This window comes from Phodopus roborovskii, unplaced genomic scaffold (assembly GCF_943737965.1).
Source record: "Phodopus roborovskii unplaced genomic scaffold, PHOROB, whole genome shotgun sequence".
Taxonomy (NCBI): Eukaryota; Metazoa; Chordata; class Mammalia; order Rodentia; family Cricetidae; genus Phodopus; species Phodopus roborovskii.
This window is the reverse complement of record NW_026126480.1, coordinates 12,098,425-12,121,805: the sequence shown is the minus strand read 5'-3', so window position 1 is coordinate 12,121,805 and position 23,381 is coordinate 12,098,425. Positions and strand designations below refer to the sequence as shown.

General features: G+C 45.3%; 1 protein-coding gene across 1 annotated transcript in view; it reads right to left on the bottom strand.

Annotated features, from left to right (window-relative positions):
- Positions 1–377: 377 nt before the first annotated feature.
- The window catches only part of P4ha3 (prolyl 4-hydroxylase subunit alpha 3), a 34,189-nt gene continuing 11,185 nt past the window's right edge, over positions 378–23,381 (bottom strand). The window contains exons 4-13 of the mRNA XM_051192339.1: positions 22,520–22,669; positions 19,682–19,733; positions 15,731–15,894; positions 15,353–15,529; positions 10,645–10,709; positions 7,865–8,024; positions 6,209–6,271; positions 2,961–3,029; positions 1,359–1,455; positions 378–623 (exon numbers count right to left, since the gene is read on the bottom strand). Coding sequence (XP_051048296.1) covers positions 553–623; positions 1,359–1,455; positions 2,961–3,029; positions 6,209–6,271; positions 7,865–8,024; positions 10,645–10,709; positions 15,353–15,529; positions 15,731–15,894; positions 19,682–19,733; positions 22,520–22,669 — 1,068 coding nt within the window. The 3' untranslated portion in view covers positions 378–552. The remainder of the gene's footprint in view (positions 624–1,358; positions 1,456–2,960; positions 3,030–6,208; positions 6,272–7,864; positions 8,025–10,644; positions 10,710–15,352; positions 15,530–15,730; positions 15,895–19,681; positions 19,734–22,519; positions 22,670–23,381) is intronic.

Here is a 23,381-nt window from a genome sequence, read left to right as displayed (position 1 = left end):
TGGGAGAGGTGATTTAAAAAAAAAAAAAAACATTTTAATGACAACCAAAACTCATTTAAAAAAATTTGTTTTCCACTTTAAAAAAGTCCCCACTGGTGATGGGGATGGAGACCTCTGAGTCAGACAATGCTGCTGGAGCAGCCTGATGTTTCCAGATTGTGTGCATGTGTGTGCTTGTGTGTTTGTGGTAGTGTGTGTGTGTAGTATGTGCTCAGTGCTAGTGGACAGAGCCCAGGCAGGTATTTGCACATGTTAAATAAGTGTTCTATACTGAGCTCACCTGTTTCATTCCCAAGGGCATCTGAGCACTGGAGACCTCAGGCCACTTATGTATTTCCCATTCTATCCTAAGTCTCACAGCTGGAGTAGAACCAAATGCAAATTCTCTTGGGGGGGGGGTGGGAGGGATGGAGTGTTCCTGATAAAGACCATGCCTAGCTCCCACTCACAAGGCCTTGCTGTGAGGCCTTCTTCCTTCAGGAGACTGCACTCCTCTCTGCCTGTGGCTTTGTTTCCATCTTCTCTGACAAGCTTCCTTCCATCCCCAGTGCTTCAGTCTTGAGGGTTGGTGCTGCAGGGTCTTCGGAATTCCTGTCCGTACTCATGTATCCACTTGTTGGCCACTGGAGGAGAGCAGGGAGATAGAGGGGGCTCAGGAGGGAGGTGGCCATTTGATCACAGGGCTCAGGAGGCCAGCCTAAAGCTGTTTGCCTAGCCTAGCCTCCGTCCAACTGCACAATCTGCTGCTCCCAGCTTAGCAAGTGTATTGTCCAGAAATTCTCTAGCAGATCATGCTAATGGCGTACTGATTTGCATGTGTGTGGCACCCAGGTCATTCACTGTTCTACAAACTCCAGTGAAACAGAAGCCACTCTTGGGTAACAGGGAGTGCTTCTCCTGGTGAGCCTGTCTATGTGAGGCCATTTTCCCCTTGCCTGTCTAGCTACAGAACGAGGTGCTCTTGGACACATGCCAATAAACATGTCTGTCCATCATGAGCCTGTCTATCCATCCTCTGCTGTAGCTTTGTGCTTAACCACTGCTTTGGGGCAGAGCTACATAGTAGCAGCAGGTTTGACTGTGTTTACCTTGATACAGAGGGAGGGAAGGCACTCTGGTGTCCCAGTCCTCCTCTCTGCTCAAATGAAGGCTCCTGACCAGGCCTGTGGTCCCTTTGCTGACAGCTGCTCTTCACAGGCCCCAGATCTTCTGGGACACCTGACTGCAACTCTGTTCACGTCACTGGCACTTGGCAGTACCACGAAGCCTTCAGAAAGGAGGCTGCCAGCCCCCACCCCGCCATTCCACTTTTCTATGCCTCTTCACCCCACTTTCTCACCCACAAAGACAGGCCTTACCCCACTTATCTCCCACCAGGACAGGACAGCCAGCATGAAGTGTGTCTCCATCCCCCTCTCCACTCCGGTGCAGGTTCCACCAGAACAGTGCAGCATTCTGGAAACAAGAGGGCCCAGCCCCAGGGGGTGGGGCATGGCGGGGCGGGGCAGGAGGGGTCAGCCCAGAGTCCTGGACTTCTGGTAGGCATGTGAATAAGGACGCAGAATTTATGCCATTAAATAAGGAAACTCTTTTACCCCCATGCAGTTTGGAGAAAACAGGTATTGAAAGGCACAAGAGGGTGAAAGTTGCCACTCAAGTGTGGGTCACTGCCTCATGGCCTGCTCTATTCCACACTTGGACGTGTAGAGACAAGCTACACCAACTCTGCTCTTAGAGAGCCCCAGCGAGATGGATATGAAAGAGCAGAACAGGACAATGTGGCCAGTGCTGGGAGCCAGGCAAGCACAGAGTCACTGTGGACAGACACCCAACAAGATCCACAGGGTGGAACATATCCCCCACACAGCTGAAACCAAGTGCACCACAGTCCTCCACCACTGGGGCCTTGAAATCATGCAACTAAAACACAAAGTCAGGACTCAATCCCTTGTGCCCTACCCCATAGCCTGTTCTCCTCCCATGCCCTGTTTTCTTAGCCACCCCCTAAGGCTCTCTCTAACCATGGCCATTAGACAGAGCCCGAGGGCAAGGACGAGCACTGGAAACAGGCCGCGCCCCTGGGTGCTTCTCAGTGGCTTACTGGGTGCTCAGAATGCACCAGGCACTGTGTCCAGCGCTTCAGAATCAGCTTCTAATTCATTTTCTTCGAGTTACTAAGGGCATGTTGATCTTCTGAAACACGGAGGATATAATCACCCACAAAACAAACCTCAGCGCTGACTCTCTGTGTGTTGTCATGGCTGTTACTCTCTGTGAGCTCAGGGACAGGGTGCTAGGCATTGATGAGTCCTTAGTGCCTTAGCTCTGTATGGAACTAGTTTCTGTGGGGAATCTGAGGGTGACTCAGAGTTCTTAACCTTTAAGGAACCCACAGTGGCAAGGAACACAGGCCTGTCATCTTCATGTAACAGACACAGAAATAGAACAACAGAACATGTGTAGTAATAGGAATGTGTGGTGAATTGAAAGAAAATGGTCCCCAAAGGGAGTGGCACTAGTAGGAGGTGTGGCTTTATTGGTGTGGGCGTGGCCTTGTTGTTGGAGGAAGTGTGTCACTGTGTGAGGCAGGCATATATGTTCAAGCCTTGCCCAGTGAGACAGACCACTTCCTGTTGCCTGCAAGTCACAATGTAGGACTCTCAGCTCCTTCTCCAGCTCATGTCAGCTTGTACACTGCCATGTCCCACTATGAAGACAGTGGGATAAACCTCTGAGACTGTAAGTCATGCCATTAAGTGTTTTCCTTTATAAGAGTTGCCATGGTCATGGTGTCTCTTCAAAGCAATAGAAACCCTAACTACAACAGAATGGCAGATTGTCTTTGGGATTCCAGAAGGGTCTCTTCACCCATCTCCCCAGGCATCAGCTTGCAGGAGAGGAGTGAGTTCTTGCCATCACATACCATTGCATCCACACCCTGTAGGGCCAGGCCCACTCACCTTAACCACAGGCACACTGAAGTTGGCATAGATAAAGGCCGTGGCTCCTCCAGCCTCCACTTCACTCAGCTGTCATACAAGAGGAAGAGACCAGAGTTAGGATGGCTGCTGACAGTCCTCTGTCATATACTCATGAATTTAGAGGCCATTTCTGCAGAATGCATGTGTGCAGGGCTCCCTTGTGTCAAGTCATGGGAGAAATCTTTAGAAGACACTCATCCAACTTCCCAACTCAGTGAACCTCTGCGAGGGTGCTGCTACTTGTCCATGAGGCTTCTCACCACTAGATGAGATTCTGGAATCCCTCCCTTATTTTCGCTTCTGGCTACCATCTTGATGGAGGGCTATAATATGTAGATTCAAACTCTTTAAAAAGATTTATTTACTTTTAAAAATTACATGTAGGGGGTTGGCAAGATAGGTCAGTGCTTCAGAGCATGTGTTCTTGCTGAGGGCCAGGTTTGGTTCCCAGCACAATCATCTTTAACTACAGTTCCAGGGGATCAAGTTCTCTTCTGGCCTCCTTGTGCACCAGGCATATATGTGGCATGTAAACATACATGAAAGCAAAGCATTCATACACACAGATAAAAATTATGTGTATACCTATGTATGTGTGTAAACGTGTGTGGGTGCCTTGAGGTTCAAACAAGCTGGAGCCACGGGCTGTGTGCACTGCCTGATGTAGGTGCTGGGAACAAACTGTCTCCCCGCAAGAGCAGCCAGTGCTTTTAACTTCTCAAACATCTTTGATTGAATCTGGTTCTCTCAAGGAATCAGGAAAGGGTGAACATCAGAACTGTTTATTGGCCCTACTGTGGTCCTCAGACCACTTAGATTCCTTCTATGTTACCTAAACTAAGTGTGCTGACTAGTTTTATGTCAACTTGATACAAGCTAAAGTCTGGATTAAGAAAATGCCTCCAGGGCTGGAGAGATAGCTCAGAAGTTAAGAGCACTGGATGCTTTTCTAGAGGTTCTGAGTTCAATTCCCAGCAACCACATGGTGGCTCACAATCATCTATAATGGGATTTAATGCCCTCTTCTGGCCTGCAGGCATACATGGGGCAGAATAATGTATACATAATAAATAAATCTTTAAAAAAGGAGGAGAAGAAGAAGAAAGAAAGAAAGAAAGAAAGAGAGAGAGAGAGACAGAGAAATAAAGTGCCTCCAGAAGATGGGGCCAGAGGCAGGCCTGTAAGACATTTTCTTAATTAGCGATTGATGGGGGATGATCCAGCCCATTGTGGGTGGAGGCATCCTGGGGCTGGTGGTCCTGGATTTTATAAGAAAGCAGACTGAGTAAGTCTGGGGAACAAGTCAGTAAGCAGCACTCCGCCATGGCCTCTGCAATAGCTCCTGCCTCCAGGTTCCTGCCCTGCTTGAGTTCTGTTTGATGTCCTTTGATGATGAAGAGTAAGCCAAATAAACCCTTTCCTCCCCAGGTTGTTTTGTCCTGGTGTTTCATTACAGCAATGGTAACCCTAAGACACTGAGGAATAATTAGATGGGGGGGGGATACATGTACACACACATGAGCTGGCCAAAAGTCGACCTCAGGTGTCAGTTCCCAGACACTGTCTCCCTGGATTTTTGAGACAAGGTCTCTCTCTGGCCTGGAACTTGCCCAGGTGCTAGACCAGCTAGCCCCTGAACCCCATGGATCTGCCGGTCTCTGTCTCCCCAGCCTAGATTCGCACATAGGTTCGTTCTGTCATCGTGTTTTTTAAGGCAAACATTCTACTGACAGAACAATCTCAGTTCTGGATGTATTTTCCTAATATAAAAGGAATAATTTTTTCCTTCTTATTTTCAATGAAATAATATAAACATTTTAAATATATGAAAATATTTTAAAAAAAATAACAGCCCCTGTCATCTTACTATCTAGAAAAGCATACACAGTCACAGTTTGTATTGGTTAATAGTTGTCATTTATGGCAGGCATTATACTAAGTCTCTACAAATACATGGTCTCACTTGGTCCTGACAAGAGTCCTATGAGTTAAGATTGTCATATCCACACTGATCTTATGTCCAGTCTGAACAGAAAAATTACTGACCTGTTGGCTTTCAGCTCAACCCTCTATCTGCACTTCTTGTGCTTCCCACAAACCTCAACAACTGTCTTGGGAAATTTCTGACATCTATATCGATGTAAGGATGCATGCACCAGGCATAACTATGTCCATCTTAGGTCCCTGCAACACTGATTGGCCTTGTGACTTTCTTTCCCATACTTGCATGGTAGGTACAATGGCAGGCACAGAGTTATATGACACCTTCTAGATGGCATTCTCTTGTTACAGGAAGTATGCAGCTGGGACCTGGGAGACACACTAGAATCATTAACATAGAGATGATATTGAACACCAGCCTTTCCTTGATGTGCTGTGGAGACTGGATACAGCCCTCAGGGTAGAGGACATGCCGAGGGAGTGTCTGTTCCTACAAGGAGCCTGAGTCCACCTTGGGGTGATATTCAGAGCCCTTGTGGTTGGCATGTTTACCCTTCCACTAATAGTACTGAGTCTCATCTACACTTGATCTTAGTCAAAAGACCAAGAAGCATTAATAAATCTCCCCAATAAATGATTGCTTCTAATAGTCTATTCTAAGTGATAGATGATTGGGATATGGCTGGTTTGTGTAGATGAAAGTAAAACTTCATAGTCTGTAGGATAATAAGGTTGATGAAGGCTGGGACTGATTCCTGTGGACCAGGCCAGGGATTTAGAGAGGAGGCCAACTGATCATTTTAGTGTTTTATTTAAGGGTGTGGGACTCTACAGCAGACAGGAGGAAATTTTCCATTGCTTATCAGGGGCACTTACCCACTTTATATCTTCCCACTCTCTCTCCTCTTGGAGTCTAAATTGCTCCTTTCTCTTCTCTTTCTCCTACAAGTCCATGGATTCACTGATGGGTCTATGCTTTTCAGAGCTTTGAGGCTTTAAGGTGGGAGACAACTATATCCTTTTCCTGAGTTGTTCAAGTCCCAGGGTCCCTGGCTTTCCCTATCCCCTTTGCACTGCAAGCTCTCCGAGGACAGACATCTGTCTGGCATCCCTTATGTTTACATGTAACAAAATAATGTTTTCTGTTGTTTAGAAAATTCCTAGACATTTTTGTATTCAGTACCAGATAAAACCAATATGTGAAATCACTTTGAAAATCCATATGATAAAATAGTCTACTTAGCCACATAAGTAAGAAGTCTTGGTTCTCTTAGAGGGAGACTCACATAGATCATAAATGTTGCAACTCGGTTCCCAGACTTCATCCTGTACAGGGGGCTGCTTGGCGACTGGGACAGAAACAGAGAAGATGGTTACTTTGTGTAAATGATACCAGAGTGACAGCCAGGATTTACCATTAGTACAGAAAGGGATAAAAGAGGGTGTCAAGTACAGCATGTAACCATGAACTACACCAAGTAGACTGTATTCACCTTTGCTGCCAAGTACTCAATATACTTTTAATTGGACATGAATTTTTTGGATATGCACTTAAGTGTATACTATACAAATCAAATAAGTGATTTGTCAAGGTGAAAAATTAGCCAAGAGGTTCTGCACTTCAGGTTCTTTGTAAAAGAAAATATATTAAGAAGATAATCTTGTAGAAATATTGAATCATAAGATTGATGTTCCAAATTATTTTCCCAAGGCTCACACTCATCTTTAATCAAGGAACAATCTAATATAACTTGCATACCATGGAATTCACAGATGGCAAATACTATTAGCTGAATTTTAGCAAATTTTAACAGCTGCCCAACCTTGCCCACAATCTAGTTTTAGAAATTTCCACCTGCAAATAAAGGTTTATAGTCAGTCATGTCCCCACAAAACCTGGTTATCTATTTTCTGTCTGTATTTTGTCTTTTCTAGGAATTTATGTAAATAGAATCATAAAATATGAAGTCTTTAGTGAATGGTTTCCCTCTTTAACTTGTATACTCACCTCTCTCTCTCTCTCTCTCTCTGTGTGTGTGTGTGTGTGTGTGTGTGTGTGCATGTATGTATGTTGCCTAAGTGTAGGCCACAATGCACATGTGGAGGTCAGAAGACAATCTTGGGCATAGGTTCTCCTTTTCCATCTTGTTTGAGACAGGGTCACTTGTTTGCCTGACATATGCCAGACTAGCTGGGCAAAGTCTTCCACGGTTTCTCCCGTCTCCACCTCCCATTTGCCCTAAAAGTACTGGGATTACAGATGTGTTCTAATGCACCTGATAGCTTTTTGTTGTGGATTCTAGGGATTCAAACCCCGGCCCTTGTGCTTGCAAGGCAGACACTACCCCCAAGCCATCTCCCCAGCCACTTGAATACTACTTTTAAAGTTCTTAGGATCTTGATAAAGTGGGAGCTGTGGATTAATTGCAGGGCAGTCTTTTTCCCCCATGGTGTTGTGAATCTTTTCATTTGTTTATCAGTCACCTGTATATCTCTTGTGTTTTTCTCATTTTAAAATTATCAATATATTAATTGTATCCATGGGTTTCACTGTGATATTCCCATGATTCGACCATGCTACCCCCCTTTAATCCTCAAAAATATTTGCTACTAGCAATGTGGTGAACAGTTGAGATCATAAAGAGAGGAGAGAGATTTGAGGGCAATCCTCATGGGAAAGTCCCCAAGGGAAGTAGGAGATGGAATGTTATTACAGGCCATATTTTCCTACTCCCAAATTCTGGAGAAGAGGAAGGTGGTGGCAGACAAGAAAATGAACCCAATAATCAGCTTTAACCAAGGGTTTTAGATGCTTTGGAAACAAAAGTCTTTGTTCTAGGTCCTTCCTTAGTATTTTCTGAGAGCTCCTCCAGACCTCTGCCTCTGAGAAATAACACACTGGCTCCCCACCCCAGAAGACTGGTCATTGATCCCATCGTTACCGTAGCATGGTCAAAGTGAGGCTCGTAGTGCCCTCCGATTCCATAGTTCACCACCTGGAGATACTCTGCATAGGGAGGCTGCATGTCAAGGCCTGTGAGGGCAGCAATGCGGTGGTCAAGCGTCCCCAGCATCGGGTCAACTGTGTCCTTCAGCCAGGCACTAAAACACAGCAAAGATGGGAACAACAGTGACCTGGTGTTAAAAATCACTATATGAAGTCTGTGAAAGAGTGCATGGTGTGGGGGCACTATTAGAGCATATGGCTTTGTTGGAAGAAGTGTGTCACTGTGGGGGCAGGCTCTGAGGTCTCCTGTGCTCAAGCTTTACTCAGTGTGGTACACAGTTCACTTCCTGGTGCCTTCGGGTCAAGATGCAGAACTCTCAGCTCCTTCTCCAGCACCATGTCTGCCTGCTGCCATGTCCCATCACGATAATGGATAAACCTCTGAACTGTAAGCCACCCCAATTAAATGTTTTCCTGTGTAAGAGTTGCCATGGTCATGGTGTCTCTTCACAGCAATAGAAACCCCAGGACATATGGGTAGACACATGGGTGAATGAATGTATGAATAAAAAAATGAATCAAGTCCGTTAGAGGGCCTCTCCCACACGTCAGGTCAGCCCAGTGTGCTTGGCCTACTATCTCAACACTAACATAGCTCACATTCTCTGAGGCTAGTGCTGAGCTGAGTGAGCCCAGTGAGAGCTCACAGAACCCAGAGCTGTGACTCAGAGCTGAAGATGGCAAAACCCCATCCTTAAAACTGCTGTGCTATGAGGACATCTCCAACACAGGAAACAGAGTGCCATGACAACAGCCAGGACTTAAAGCGATGACTTCAGGGTGTGGTGCTGTGGTGCTATGTCCCAGCCCTCAGGAAGCTGAGGCAGGAAAGTGGCTTGAGTCCAGGAGTTCAAAAGCAGCCTGGGAAACACAGCAAGACCCTGACACCCCAACCACAGGAAGTGGCGGATAAGAAAGGAAGGAGGAATGGGAGAGGAAGAAACTAAAGTAGTAGTAATAGTTCATCTGTGCCAGGTGCTGTCGGTACTTAACCTTTAACCTCTCAAGGACCAGTGTCGTCCTCTAGGAGTGAGGGTGATGATTATATCTACCTCCAGATTTTAAGAAACTGTGAGAGAAACACTCATGGAGATGCTCTGTAAGGTGTGTTGGTGACAGCTATGATACCCAGGTGAGTCTCAACTCTGGGCAAACCATGACAGGTCAAAACCCAGTTCAGACTCTTTCTGAATGTCTTCTTGACATTGTTAAAAAGTTGTAGTCAGATCAAGGCCCTAGAAAAATGAGGCCATGTTCTCTAAGCAAAGCCAGTGACACCTGATAGGTTGATTTGTTCCACATACTTTACACTCAGATTATTTTTTAAATGGCATGCTCTTAGATTTGCAAAAATACCCAGGACAAAACTAGCCACTGCTTTCAAAGAAGAAAAGCACAGAGGCTGGAACGATGTCTTAGTGGTTAAGAGCACTTGAAGCTCTTGCAGAGACCAGGGTTCAGTTCCTAGCATCTACACTGGGCAACAGAACTGCCTGTAACTTCTGAGAGTACAAAGCCTTCCTCTAGCTTCTGGGTTCAATGCATGCACATGGTGCACACACAGATTAGCAGATATTCCAAGGTTAGAGAACAGCTTTTCATGTCAAATGTCCCTGTAGATGGTTTGGATGGAGAATGCTCCCCCCAGGTGCATGTGTTTGAACACTCAGTCTCCAGACGATGATGCTGTTTTGTGAGGTTGTAAAACCGGGAGGCGGATCTTGAGGATCATAGCCAGTTTCCCTTCCAACCCCAGCCTCTGTCTCTGCTACAGGGTAAGAAGGTGAGGTTTCTGCTGCCCACTCCTGCCACCATGGAACCACCAGCCACCAAAGCGAACCCTTCTTTCAGTTGTTTCTTGTGGGGTTTTGTTCACAGACAACATGAAATAAGCCCAAATAATCCTGAACCAAAGCTTTTGTCTCTCACATCCCTCCCAGAGGACAAGGGCACATGTCTGAGGTCTAGCCTTTCTCTGGGATGCTGATGCCACTTTCCTGTGTGGCTGTGATGGACATTCCTCCTCTCTCTCCTGTACTCACTGTGAAAATACACAGTTGAGGGTAGGGCTGGATGGTGGGAAGGGCTGGGGAGGATAGGCCTGTGTGCTACGCTACATTGGAGCCTGCCCCTTGAGAAACCAGAAGGCCTGGGGAGTCCATTCCTGCCTTCTGCCTACAAGTTGCTCAGAAGGCTCTGTATTGGAGTCAGGAGGTGGAGTGGAGTCTGTACAGTCAAATTACAGATGTGTAATACAGAGATGGCTCAGCAGTTAAGAGCACTGGCCGCTCTTCCACAGGTCCTGAGTTCAATTCCCCCCCCCCCCCCCAACCACATGGTGGCTCACAACCATCTGTAATGAGATCTGGTGCCCTCTTCTGGCGGGCAGGTGTATGCGCAGAAACACTATACATAATAAATAAATGGATCTTAAAACAAAACAAAAATTACAGATGTGTGTAGGAATGCACTCTGGGAAGAAGCAACAGAGCACTTTCTGATCGAAGGTGGAGTTTTCCCAAAGCCTTTTTCTGGTGACTTCTCAATCTCTAGATAATACTGCAATCTGGTGAAGGTACTGGGGTGACAGGATGGAAACTTCTCTCGTAAGAGTTTCCCATGGTGAACTACAGGCTCTCTAGCCATTCCAAGAAAGGTTGTTGCTGACCCAGCAGTCAGTCGGGCCTCAGCCCTAGGCTGGAGTGGCCTCCTTACCTTTTACTGATGCGGTACTCCACTGGTAACTGCTTTTCCCCTGAAGCCACCACGGATCTCTGGAGCTGGTAAGAAGCACAAGAGAAAGACCAGGTGGTTTGGGTACAAAAGGGTGGCCCATCATGGCCACAGACAGTCCTCTCTCTGAAGCTTAGCCATCACCAACTCCTACTTCTTAAAGTGCATTTCGTGTGTAGTACGAAAACATCCCAGAATTCCCTTTGTGCCTGCAGGACTGAATTGGGGAAGAGCATAGCCATTTTTTATCTTGGTTTATATCACAGCATCAGGGCTTGAGCAGGGTAAAACTTCATGTTTCTCAGATTAAACAAACACCTCCAACCACAAACGTGTGCACGCAGGGGCAGCCTGCTCCTTCTGAAGAATCCAAAGCAAAACCCTTCCTTCTTTCCTTCCAGAGCTCACAGCTAAGCTGAAACCGCCAAGCTTACAACCAAACAAAATAAAACAGAAATACAAAACAAAACACCACAGGTTGAGGTCACCTGTTTCTCTTTGGTTCTGAATTGATCTGTATATGACACTTACATGCTTTTTTTTTTTTTTTTAAAGTACCTCCTGATTGCAAACTCTCTGTGCTAGGGACAGAGAAATGAACTCTTGAGGCTGTGTCTGTTTCTGTCTTTGGCATGAGTCAGCCTCTGTAGGGCAAGGACATCCTGGCAGGTAGAGATGCTCAGAAATGGTTAAAGGGCCAGCTGAGCAAATGAAGCCAGCTCCTCCAACTCCCCCATTCTCTCCTACCTCTGAGAAATGAGAGGTGAGGTAGAATAGTAAACTGCATACAACCAAAACCCTTCCCCTCATGAACTGCATGCAACTGAAACCCTTCCCTTCGTGAACCACATACAGCTGAATCCAGTCCCTTCTCTAATGTAACTGCTCTTCCTGCTGCTAAACCAGGCAGCCATCTTGGAAAAGCCTGCTCCTTTTCCTCAGACCCATTTCCTCATCTACAGTCACACCACACCAATAGACTATCAAGAGCTCTTCTTGGCCCAGTGCTCTATTATACTAGGATGTGCAGGTGACCAGTGATGCCTCTATCCTTTCTAAAACCATTCTACCCCCCCCCCAATTAGGAGATTACTTTGTACCTAATCCTTTCACAGTTCTTTGATCATTGTCTACAAATAAATCATTCATTTTGAGAGCAAGTAAGTATTGTATTTATGATGTTATGCACTGCGTGATGTGTGTGTGTGTGTGTTAAAACAGTTTCTGTTCATAGACTGATGGTGTTGTAATGGCAAGCATGGGCTACTATGGATACATAGAGACAGGCCTCTAGCTCTTCTTCTGAGGGATCAAAGCCTTCCCAGAATGCCCATACTCGTGCTGCAATCGTCCAGAATAGAGTGTCCCACACATTGCTGACAGAAAGAATAGAGGGAAGTGGGTAGGGAGAGAGACAGAGACAGAGAGAGGCCTATTTACAGGAAAGACAAACAGCTGGATTGCCTAGGGCAAAGGGAGAGATAGAGTGGAAGGAGTCAGCAACAAGCCAGGCTACAGAGCAGTGTCAACACTCAAAGAGTTTAAGTAAGAGTCTTACTAAGCCAGTTCTGACATTAAAAACTAGTTTTGGCAGGCAAAGTGGCACTTGCCTGAATACCCAACACTCACAAGACTGAGAAGGAGCATCCCCTGAACCCAGGAATTTGAGGCCAGTTAGGGCAACACAGCAAAACTTTTCTCAAAGTATACAGATAAGGGTTTGGGAGATAGCTCAGTTGGTCAGAGTCCCACTGTGCAAGCAGGATCTTGTTTGGACCTCCAGCATCCATGTAAAAAGTCAGGTGTGAAGGTCTGTAATCTCAAGGGTAAACAAGAGGTGGAGACAAGTGGAACTTGGGAGTTCATTGGCTAGCCAGCTTAGCTGTATTGATGAGCTCCAAGGTCAGTGAGGGACCATCTCAAAAAAATAAGGTGGGAGGTTGATAAGGAAAACCTTCTAATTCAACCTGGCATCATACAAATGAGTATACACACGTGAACAAGTATAAACATCACACATGAGACAAAATCATAATACTGGCAACAATGAGCATAATCTGGGTTGGGCAGACAGGACATTAACCCATAAAATGTCTAGTGATGCCAACCAATATAAATGTCAGGGTTAACATAAAAATTAAGTGCTATACAGCTGGTACCGAAAGCCTTGAGTTCAGACAAGGGATAGTTTAGTGCAGGTGGCCCTGTAAAAGTGCCCTGAAGGGCACAACCATTCAGAGAGCCAACGACAGCAGTGTCAGAGCTGCAGTCAGTGCTGGGGACTACGGGAGGTACATGGTTCCCACTGAGTGCTTGAGGAGGATGGGCACGGGGTAGATGGAGAGGGAAGTGATGGGAGAGGAGGCAGATCGCCAGGGAGGCTCATGGGTCCATCTTCCCATAAGCGCTCAGTTTATCCCTGGAACAGTCACAGGCCAGACAGGCACGAACAAGTCCAGTGAGAGGTTGTTGTGGGGAGGGAATGTGGCAAGGGCAGTGTATGCTGAATAGATGACCTTGCTGTTAAGGATTCAGTGAACATCTTTGGATGGGTTGCCTGTCCCATCACCATGGCAACGGAGATGATCTAAGGAGCAGGCTCCTGCAGGCCTGATGCAACTTGTGCCTCCCTGAGATGCTGATGCCACCAACAATGCATTGTTCTCATCCCCATCAGAGCTAACCACAGCCACAACTATAACAACTATAACCTCAACAAACAGAAGAGGCTCTAGAGTGGCCTGGAGGACCCTCTGTGTGATACAATGATTGCTGTTCTCGCTCCAATCCATTTCTTCTCTCAGAGTTTTCCTTAACATCATTCCCCCAGTTGTGACCCTCTTTTGTGTCCCACCTTGGCCCCCAGTTCCTCCACAGCATATGGGATAAAGCCCAAACTCTCCAACGTGGCTTCTGTTAACAGACTCACATTGTCTGTCCCCATCAGTGATCATCTTCTGCCCTGTCCTTTGTACACTTCAGCCACCAAGCTTCTCACTGTTCTTGGAACATGTCACCCCTCAGGCACCCTCAATGTGCGGCTTTGTCTCCCCTGAATACTTCCTCCTTTACCCTCAGTGAAGGAAGCCTGCTCCTTCTGTCCTCCCCAGAGGTCCCTCCCACCCTCCCACCCTCCCACTACAGCCTGCCTCACACAGCACATTTGATCACAGCACTTTCCCCCTTAGACCAGTGGTTCTCAACCTCCTTAATGCTGAGACCCTTAATACAGCTCCTCATGTTGTGGTGATCCCCCCCCCCCCAGCCATAAGATTATTTTCAGTACTACTTCATAACTGTTACTTTGCTACTGTTATGAATCATAATGTAAATATCTGTGTTTTCTGATGATCTTAGGCAAGCCTTGTGAAAGGTCATTTGAACCCCCAAGGGGTCATGACCCACAGGTTGAGAACCACTGCCTTACATGGAGGAAAAGTTCCTCACCACTTTGTAAAAGTAGAGAGTCTGGGCAGGCTGTTTCTGGTGATGGATGGGCAATGTACTTAAGGACATGATGTCTGGTTAGAATAAACAATTCTGCACCAAATAATTGTGCCTTGAAAGAGAGTACAACAGGCTTATAGAAGTGAGATGGACTATCGTTTCCTGACATTTGCCACATTTCCTAGCGGGGGCAACGACACATTCTTCCCAGTGGCACCAGCTTGGCTCAGTCACTTCCTTCCCTATGGAGGGTTAGACAGCCTCCTTTTATTTTTGGCCCTTTGAGACAGGGTCTCACTATGTAGCTCTGGCTATCCCGGCACTCACTATGCCAACCAGGCTGGCTTTGAACTCATGGAGATCTGTCTTTGTTTGTTTGTTTGTTTATTTATTTATTTTCTTTTTACCAGAGTCATAGGGGTGGAAGTGATGTTTGCAGCTTCTGAACAGAAGCTTTAAAAGCCAGCTCACATTTGCCATTTCTGTCTATTTCTCCTTTCCATGAGACTGGTAAAGTGCCCAATGGCGGCTACTCTGCCAGGCTGGGTTCCAGATTGAAGACCAGCTATGGCAAAGCTTCAGCCAACCCCACACAAACATGTAATGCGGCAGACTGTTGCTGTCTCCGAGGTTCAGGGGCCATTTATTACTAAACATAACTTAGCCTGAGCTTATTAGTAGAAAGAACAACAACAGTGGTAATCATCACAGTCTATAAACTCTGGTCCTGGCTCTAACTACATGTTTACTTTAACCAAACCAGTTCATTTTCTGGGCCTCAGTTTCTTCTTTAACAGAGTCATGAAGTTGAGTCAGATCCTCAAATCTGCTCTGTCAATTTTACTAGTATTTCAGTCCTTGTCCTTGTCAAGTTCTTGTCTTCTACTCATTATAAGGAAAAGTTGACACTGGGGAAGTCTAGTTTATATTTTCTGAGATCACTTTGATATATAATGTTATGACTAGATCTCAAGAACACTATTGGCTGAATTTTGACAACTTCTTATAGCTGTGTAGCCCACATCTCTAAGAAGATATTGCCAGCACAATCTGAACACCTCCTAAATCCCCTGGCAAGTCATCCTTTCCCACTAGAGGCAAGAACAGCCATGATTTTCCCTACTGTTGACTGGCCTTTTGGAATGTTTGGCATTTTGAACTCCCAGACTAAGAAAAAGTCTTGTCATGCCAGCTATCTGTTCTTTGGGCATGTGGGGACACAAGGGGATTTGAGGATGCTCACCCACGGTTCTGCAAGCTCTCGGATCTTCTGAGCTTCTGCGTCACTAACAAAGTCATGATAGAGAGCGACAAAGGGCCGCAGGTGGATGACCTCTTTGCGGGCGGGCTGGATCAGCAGGTAGGGGCTGGAATTGGTCTCATAGGAGCAGTAGAGGCTGGGGTTTTGGTAGTGTGTGGGCTAGAAGGAAAGAGCAAAGTAGATGTAAGAAAAGCAGGGTCAAGGCTCCTGGGAGCCATGGCCTGAAACTGGAATTTGAGGGTAATAGAAGATGGAGTCAGGTGTTGTTTGGTAAGTTGTGTTGTCTTTAAGCATCAATTTTGCCCTCAAGTTATCCCAACTCCAAATTCTTCCCCTTTCTCTTTCCCTGAGGAATCCCACCTGGGAGCCCAGGGTCTGGCATAGCCCCTCGTATGTGTCTCTGGTCTGCAGGTGGGGCACGTTGGGCCTCTGAATGACAGTTTCAGCCGTCGTCTGATGAGTGTTCTCCGCCAAGAGCCTTTCATATTTCAACACATTCCTGGCCATCCTCTTATTATCTGGGTCTGGGGGAAATCCAAACAGGAAATAACACAGAGGAAAAAATACTGGCCCCAGGAAGAACACTTAAGATTTTCTGCGGTGGGGTGGGCTGGCACATATCTTTAACTACAGTTTTCAGGAGGCAGAGGCAGGAGGACCTCTGTGAGTTCCAGGCCAGCCAGAGGCTACATTGTGAGACCTAGTCTCAAAAAAAAAAAAAAAAAAAAAAAAAAAAAAAAAGGGGGGGGGAGGAGGAGAGAGAGAGCCTACCTGGAGTTTCACAATCACACGGGACTGACTCCTGGACACCTTAAATAACATTGAAGGGCACTGCCCTTCCTCCTGAAGGAGCATCTGACATTAAAAAATGACTGGCCTGGGCCTGCTGGACCTGAGGGGTGACTTCTAGCATGCTTAGACAGGGGACCATGTGGTCAGTTCTATGTTACAAAGAAAGCTTCATCCATCCATCCATCTATCCATCCATCCATTTGTCTATCCACTCATCAGATCACTTAGTAGATGCTCAAAACCATGTTCTATGCCAGATACTATGCAAGGCTGACCTCCCGGAGCACAGCATTCAGTAACCACTTGGAAAAGAACAGGGCAGTAAGAGCAGTAGTAGGAAGCTCAATCATCACACAGAGTACAGGTCCAACCTGTTCTTATATATCACATTTATGTGTGTGTGCACAAGGAGTGGGGGGTTGTTATGTGTATGTGAACATACATGTATGTGTGTGGCGGAGGTGAGCCCTTGTGTGTGCCTTTGGAGCCCAGAGAGACAGGTTGTTGGGTGTCTTCCTCAGTTGCTGTCCACCTTATTCCCTTCAGACATGGTCCCTCACTGACCCTGGAGTTACTTGGTTTTCATCTGGGTAGGCTGGCCTGCAGGCCCCAGAAAGCTGCCTGTCTCTGTCTCTGTCCCTACCCTTTCGAAGCCCAGCTCTTGTGTTAAAGGCAGTGTGTGTGTGTGTGTGTGTGTGTGTGTGTATTCACGTTCTTGAGCATTTGTAAATGCACATGGAAGTGTGCACATGCATTGGAGGCTTGATGTTGTGGTCAAGAATCATCATCCATTGCTCCGTACCTTATTCATTGAGACAGGGGTCTCTCAATTGAACCCAGAGCTGCCAGATTTGGCTAGTTTTGCTAGTGAACTTGAGGAGATGTCTTGTTTTCACCGTTGCCTCTGAAGGCTGGAATTATAGGTGGGCCTTCACACACACCCAGAATTTTATGTGGGTTTCTGTTGATCTGAACTCTGGTCCTCATGTTTGCAAGGCATGTGCTTTAGTAAGAGCCATCACCCCAGCCCCTTAATATGTTTATACTACTAGTAATGCTTGCATTTCCAGACCACTTAGTGACTTCCATGTCCTGTTCTTTGTCAGAAATGAATAATGTCAGAGCTCTCTCTCAGTGGATGGTTCTAGGATCCCTTTAGACATAAAAATCTACAGATGCACAAGTCCCAATCATAAAATAGTACAGTGTTTGCAGGCAGTTTATGCACACCCATCAATATACTTCAAATCATCTCTAGTTTATTTATAACATATTTATATAATATATAACATTATAACATAATGTAAATGCTATATTATACACAATTAAGGAGAGAGATGTTACTTTGTGCTACTTAGGGGACAATGACAAGAGGAAAGGCTATTGGTTTTGACCCAACAGTGTTTTGTAGATTACTGTTTATCTCTAACAAATAAAACTTGCCTGAAGATCAGAATGCAGAGCTAAGCCACTAGTTAACAACACACTTAGTTAAGAGCTAAGCTACTAGTTACCCATAGAGGACACACTTTTGATCCCAGCATTTGGGAAACAGAGGCAAATGGATCTCTGTGAGCTCAAGGCCATGAGAGTGAATCAGTCTAAAAGAGAAACAGAGCTCACACCTTTGATCCCAGCACTAGAGAGGAAGGCAGGAACTCAGTGGGGTGCAGTGCAAGGTTTGGTGGAAGGCAGTATAGTCAGCAGTCACTCTGAGGACAGCATCACCCCTTTGGTCTGAGCATTGGTAGAGGTGAGAACTCTAGTGGCTGGCTGCTTTGCTTCTCTGGTCTTCAGTTTTAACCCCAATTTCTGTCTCTAGGTTTGTATTATTCATGCTACAGTGATTTTCATGTATTTTTTTTTAACATACAAAGTTGATTGAATCCATGGATACAGAACCTAGAGATAATTAAGGAGGGCCGGACATACTAGGTGGATTCATTCAAAAGTTACAAGTAATTGCAGTTTAAAAGTACTTTGTAGAGGCTCATGCTTGTAGGTTCAGTTCCCAGCACCCACATGGGGGCTCACAACCATCTGTAACTCCAGTCCCAGAAGACCTGACACTGTCTTCTGGCCTCCATGCACACCAAGCATGCACACAGTGCACAGACATACATGCAGGCAAAATACTCACACACAAAAAATAAAAATTAAATTCAAAAAGGAAGCCCTCAAGCACTTGGTGATATTAGTGATTTCACAACTTATTTTAGTAGCTAAATATTAAAGGAAAATCTAGGGAGCCATCTACCACCAAAATTTTAAGTAACTATCTTGAAGCTGAGCTTCTCAGCATCTCCTCCTTTTGCTGTTGACACAAGGCATTCCCGGAAGGGGCTGAGCTGGGCTGGGCAGGATGCCTGCATAGCCAAGTGAGCTCTGGTTTTCAGGGGAAGAACTGATAGCTCTCAGTAAGCAGTGGAAGAAGTGAATAGCCCTCTGAGTCACTCCCTCCTCATATACACAGTGCACATTGACTTTATCCATTCCTGGGTTCCCTTCCAAAACCTGGGTCTTCAAGCCGCCTCTGAAGAACCTGGCTCTGAGCCTGGACTTGTTCCCATAGAAAGAACAAGTTGGGAAGGGGCAGCTTGACATCTTCTAAGCATTTTTCCAACTAACTCATGAATTTCCCCTTTCAATAATCTGTGTATAAATAAAATGAAATTAGAATAATAAAAAAGGTTGGTTGAGGCCTGGGAAAGTGGCTCACAGACAGAGTGCTTGTATTGAAAGCAAGGGAGCCTGAGTTCAAATCCCAGCACCCACACACATAGCTGGACATGGCCACCCACCTGCACTTTTGGGGGTGAGGACAGGCAGATTGTGGGAGCTTGAGAGCTCACTAACCACATGGCTTAGACAAAGCAGTGAACTTCGGGTTCAGTGAAAGACCTTGTCTTACAAAAAAGGTGAAACCGGTGCAATGGTGGTGCTCACCTTTAATCCCAGCACTAGGGAGAGAGGCAGAGACAGCAGATCCCTGTGAGTTCGAGGCCAGCCTGGTCTACAGAGTTCTAGGGAAGTCTCCAAAGATACAGAGAAACCGTGTCTAAGGGAGAGAGAGAGAGAGAGAGAGAGAGAGAGAGAGAGAGAGAGAGAGAGAGTGCAGAAATGGCTCAGTGGTTAAGAGCCTTGACTCCTCTGACTCCTCTGCTAGAGGATCTGGGTTCTATTCCTAATACTCACACAGCAGCTCACAACTGTCTTTAACTCCAGTTCCAGAGAATCTGATATCTTTTGATTTCCCCAGGCATCAGGCATGCAAGTAGTGTACATGCAGACAGACAAAATACTCATACACATAAAAATACTCATAAAGTAAAATAAAAATTAAATTAAAAAAGAGACATCAATAAAGAAAGACACCCAGTATCCTCCTCTGGTCTCTGCATGCATAAACATAGGCATGTTACTAGCACACACACACTATACTTCACACTTCGCTTACAAGAAGAATTGAAGGTTGGGGGCAGAAGTGAGATGGGTAGTTTACGCCTTAGTGTCACTTACTGTAGTGAAGGAACTCTCGGGAGAGGCTGAGGGCACATGAAACATTTCCTGCCTTATTAAAAAAGAAAAGAAAAAACTGTCAACTGAAATGAAGATATTTTCTCTAATTAAATCACTGAAGAGTTTTAAAAACTATGAAATACTCTTACTGAAATAGATAATAAGGTTCATTGAAAAAAGCAATGGGCTGGAAATGCAGAGGATTGTGGGGTTTGTGCTGTTGTTTTTGCAGCCCTGCTACAAATCAAGTCTTCTTATTAACAAATATGTTATTACTGCCCTTACCAGCAAAGGTAGAAAGAAAACCTGGGTTAAGTTTAATTGGGCTGGTGCATAGCTCAGTGGTGAGTTGCTTGCCTAGAATGTGCCTCAGTTTAACCCACAGCATAGCCAAAAGAAAAAAAAAAAAAAAAAAAAAAGGAAGGAGGAGATGAAGAGGAGGCGGTGAAGGAAGAGAGGTTGAGAGAGAAATTCTAGCAAAAGTACAGTTTATTCTTGTTCTCCAGATTTAGAACTTCCCAGAGTCTTGACAGTGGGAAGAAAGCAACAGAAAAACTAGAAGGAACTTGGCCAGCTGTGCAGGGACTAGCTGTCTGTAGCCATTCAGCCTTGGCCTCATCATGGTCAGAGTACCTAAGTGTGAGGAAGGGACTCCCACACAGGCAGGCTGCAGTCTGCCTCTGGGTGCTGCAGCTGACAGGATGCACAGACACGGAATGCCTTGAACTTTCAGCATGCTACAATGTCATTCTAGTGATAGAGCAATAATAATAATCACAGTGTAAAATCTATGAGGGAGATTTTAAAATATCACTCCACTGAAACCCAGCCACTTCAAACACTGTTAACTGTATGCAGTTTTTATGTAGTCACAACCATATTTTTTATAGCATTATTGTTCCCTTCTAATTTTTGCATCAAGAATACTTTTTTTCTTTTTGGTTTTTCTAGACAGGGTTTCTCTGTATTGTTTTGGAACCTGTCCTGGAACTAGCTCTGTAGATCAGGCTGGCCTCGAACTCTCAGAGATCCACCTGCCTCTGCCTCTCTCAAGTGCCATCAACACCTGGCAAGAATACTTTTTTAATCATTGTAGTCTTCATAGAAATCACTTTAATGGCTACATTTTATTTCACCCAGAAACAACATTATAGATGCCAAACATTCCACTGCTGTTGGGAATGCAGACTGTACCTCACTATTTATTACTGTGAATTATTCTGTTCTATACTTAACAGAGGAACGGTTAAATAACCCAAGAGTATCCTGTACTGCCAGATACTAACTTAAAGTCATAGCATTTAAAACAAGCACCAGCATTATTCTTCTTTTATCTTCACAGGTAAGGAAACCAAGGCTCAGGGAGGTTAAGTCTGTGGCTCAAGGTTCCAAAGAATTTCAACTTTGTCTGTGTGACTCCAAGATCTATGGCTTAATGACTGATTTAATTGTTACTAAAATCTTAATTGAAAATATATATGAAATCAAAGGTCTAGAGTTAAGGGATATCTACCAGATTTACCAGGCAAAAGTGGGGGGCATAAGTCATTTGTAAGATGAAGTCTTCTGTGTTTTTGGTGGAATGTGCTGTGAGAGTCCACAGGGAAAGCTGGGGGGGGGTGCGAAGAGGTAAGAAAGACTTCATAAAGTAGGTGACACTTGAGCTGAGCCTGCCGGACAAATTGAATGTGACGTGGAGAGGAAAGGAGAAAGGAGGAGAAGCCTGTCACCAGATTTGCAGGGAAATAAAACAAAGTTAATCACTGGGCACTGTATTTGTAATCCATTCTCTGAGTCTCTCTGTTGGTTCTGCCTTCTATTAAATCTCAACCATGTCTTGCCATTTGCCATAGCAAATGAGGAGAGGTAGGAGGAGTGCACAGACATGCAGCTAAGACACATGTACCAAGATGACCATGGAGAGAGGAGACTGACAGCTGCTCTGAGGAGGATAAATTGTTTTCTCAGCAACTTGTGGGTTTTGATCACCACATGCTCCTTCTTTATTCTCAGGAAAACAGAGAGAAAATGTACACATGGGGCTGTGGCTCTGAGGTAGAGCACTTGTCTACCTCATCCTAGGTTCAATTCCCACCCACCCCTAAATAACAACAGGAAACAGCCTGGATTATTAACTTTAGAATCTGGGGAACCTTCGAGATGATAGTTTTTTTGTTTTTGTTTTTGTTTTGTTTTTTCCCAGCCTGTTCTTGAAGACTGTACAGCTGGTGAGAAATGAAGCTAGTCATGCAGAATGATGGAAGCTGCTATATTTAGGGTGAAGGCTGTCCCCGTGTGATGCAGCAGGCAGCAGATCAACAGTATGTAGGAAAGCTGGGAGCTGTGGGAACTTCTCAGGTTGGCACAATGGAATGAAGATGTCAACTCTGCAGTCAACAATGGCCATGTTACAGCTGGATTTAGTGTCAGATGAGAGAGGATAACCAAACTTCTCCCTTCATAGCAGCATTGTGGTATGTTATCAGTGATGAACCATGAATTAGTGAGAGTACAAAGAGCATCCTCCATTGACTGTGGCCCCCATCAAACACCTATGTGCTGCTACTACAGCAAGTAAGAGAGAGATGAAGATTGCAAAGCGGTCCATGCATTGGTTAGCACCCTAAACTTAGATTCAGATGTGGATTCTAAACACACCTCTATGCGCTTCCTGGCACTTTAAGAGTTTTTTAGGAGCTTGACTTACTTACATAAATCTATGGTGATAAGAAAGTAACAGCCTTACATTTGGTCCCCTGGGAAGATGAAGCAAATAAGAAAGTGGTGTAGAACATTGTACTGATGGTGATAAAACTGAGCTTCACCACCTCCTCCCACCTGGAAACAGGCAAAGGCCAGGTAATCTAGGGCGTCGTCCAGACTGGCCTCATCCTCCGTCTTCCACTCCCCATAAGATGTTCGGAAGAGACTGACAGCTTCCTCCAGCCATGGGATGGCATGGTAGTAATCCCCCATGTCATAGGCCACCTGCAGGGAACACGAGCCACCACAGCTTCAGGCCACAGGCAGAGAAAAGAAACCATCTGACTATTCAGAGTAAGAGGCCTCTAGACTGCAAAAGACTAGCTTTACTTTCAAATTTACTTTGATTCAGTTTAATATCTATTGTCTAATACCAGTATATGGCATTGTACTTATAGAGAGAAGACAGGGTTCTTGCATTAAGGAATTTATGATCTAGGAGACAGAGAGATGAACAAAATGGTGCCAGGGCTTTAAGAACATGCCTTATGCACTGTGGAGGCTTAGAGGAGAAAGAGACTTGGGGCCTCAGCATGTTTATGGAGTGACATCCCTGTCAGACCTTTCTCAAAGAAAGAAAAGAATTCAGTGAACAGAGGTTGTGAGGAAGTGCTTTTAAGATGAGAGAGTGTCAAAATCAATGTCCTGTTCACATAATTCCCTGGGGTCTGTCTGGCATGAAGAAAACGAAAGAGAGCACGACGAGTAGGCACCCAGCCTATTGTGGCCTGGGTTGTGTTCTTAGAAGGATATTGCTGGGAGCTCTGTGAGGAATAAAATACACTTAATTCTTTCAATACTTTCTGCTCACTGTGTGTGGTGTTTCTCACTCTTAAAGCCCTGAATCAGCGAGAGCTTGTGAACAAACCAGTCACTCACTACAGCACGGCACGTCCTCCACTGTAATGAGGGCAGACATGGGGAATGCGGTGGTAGC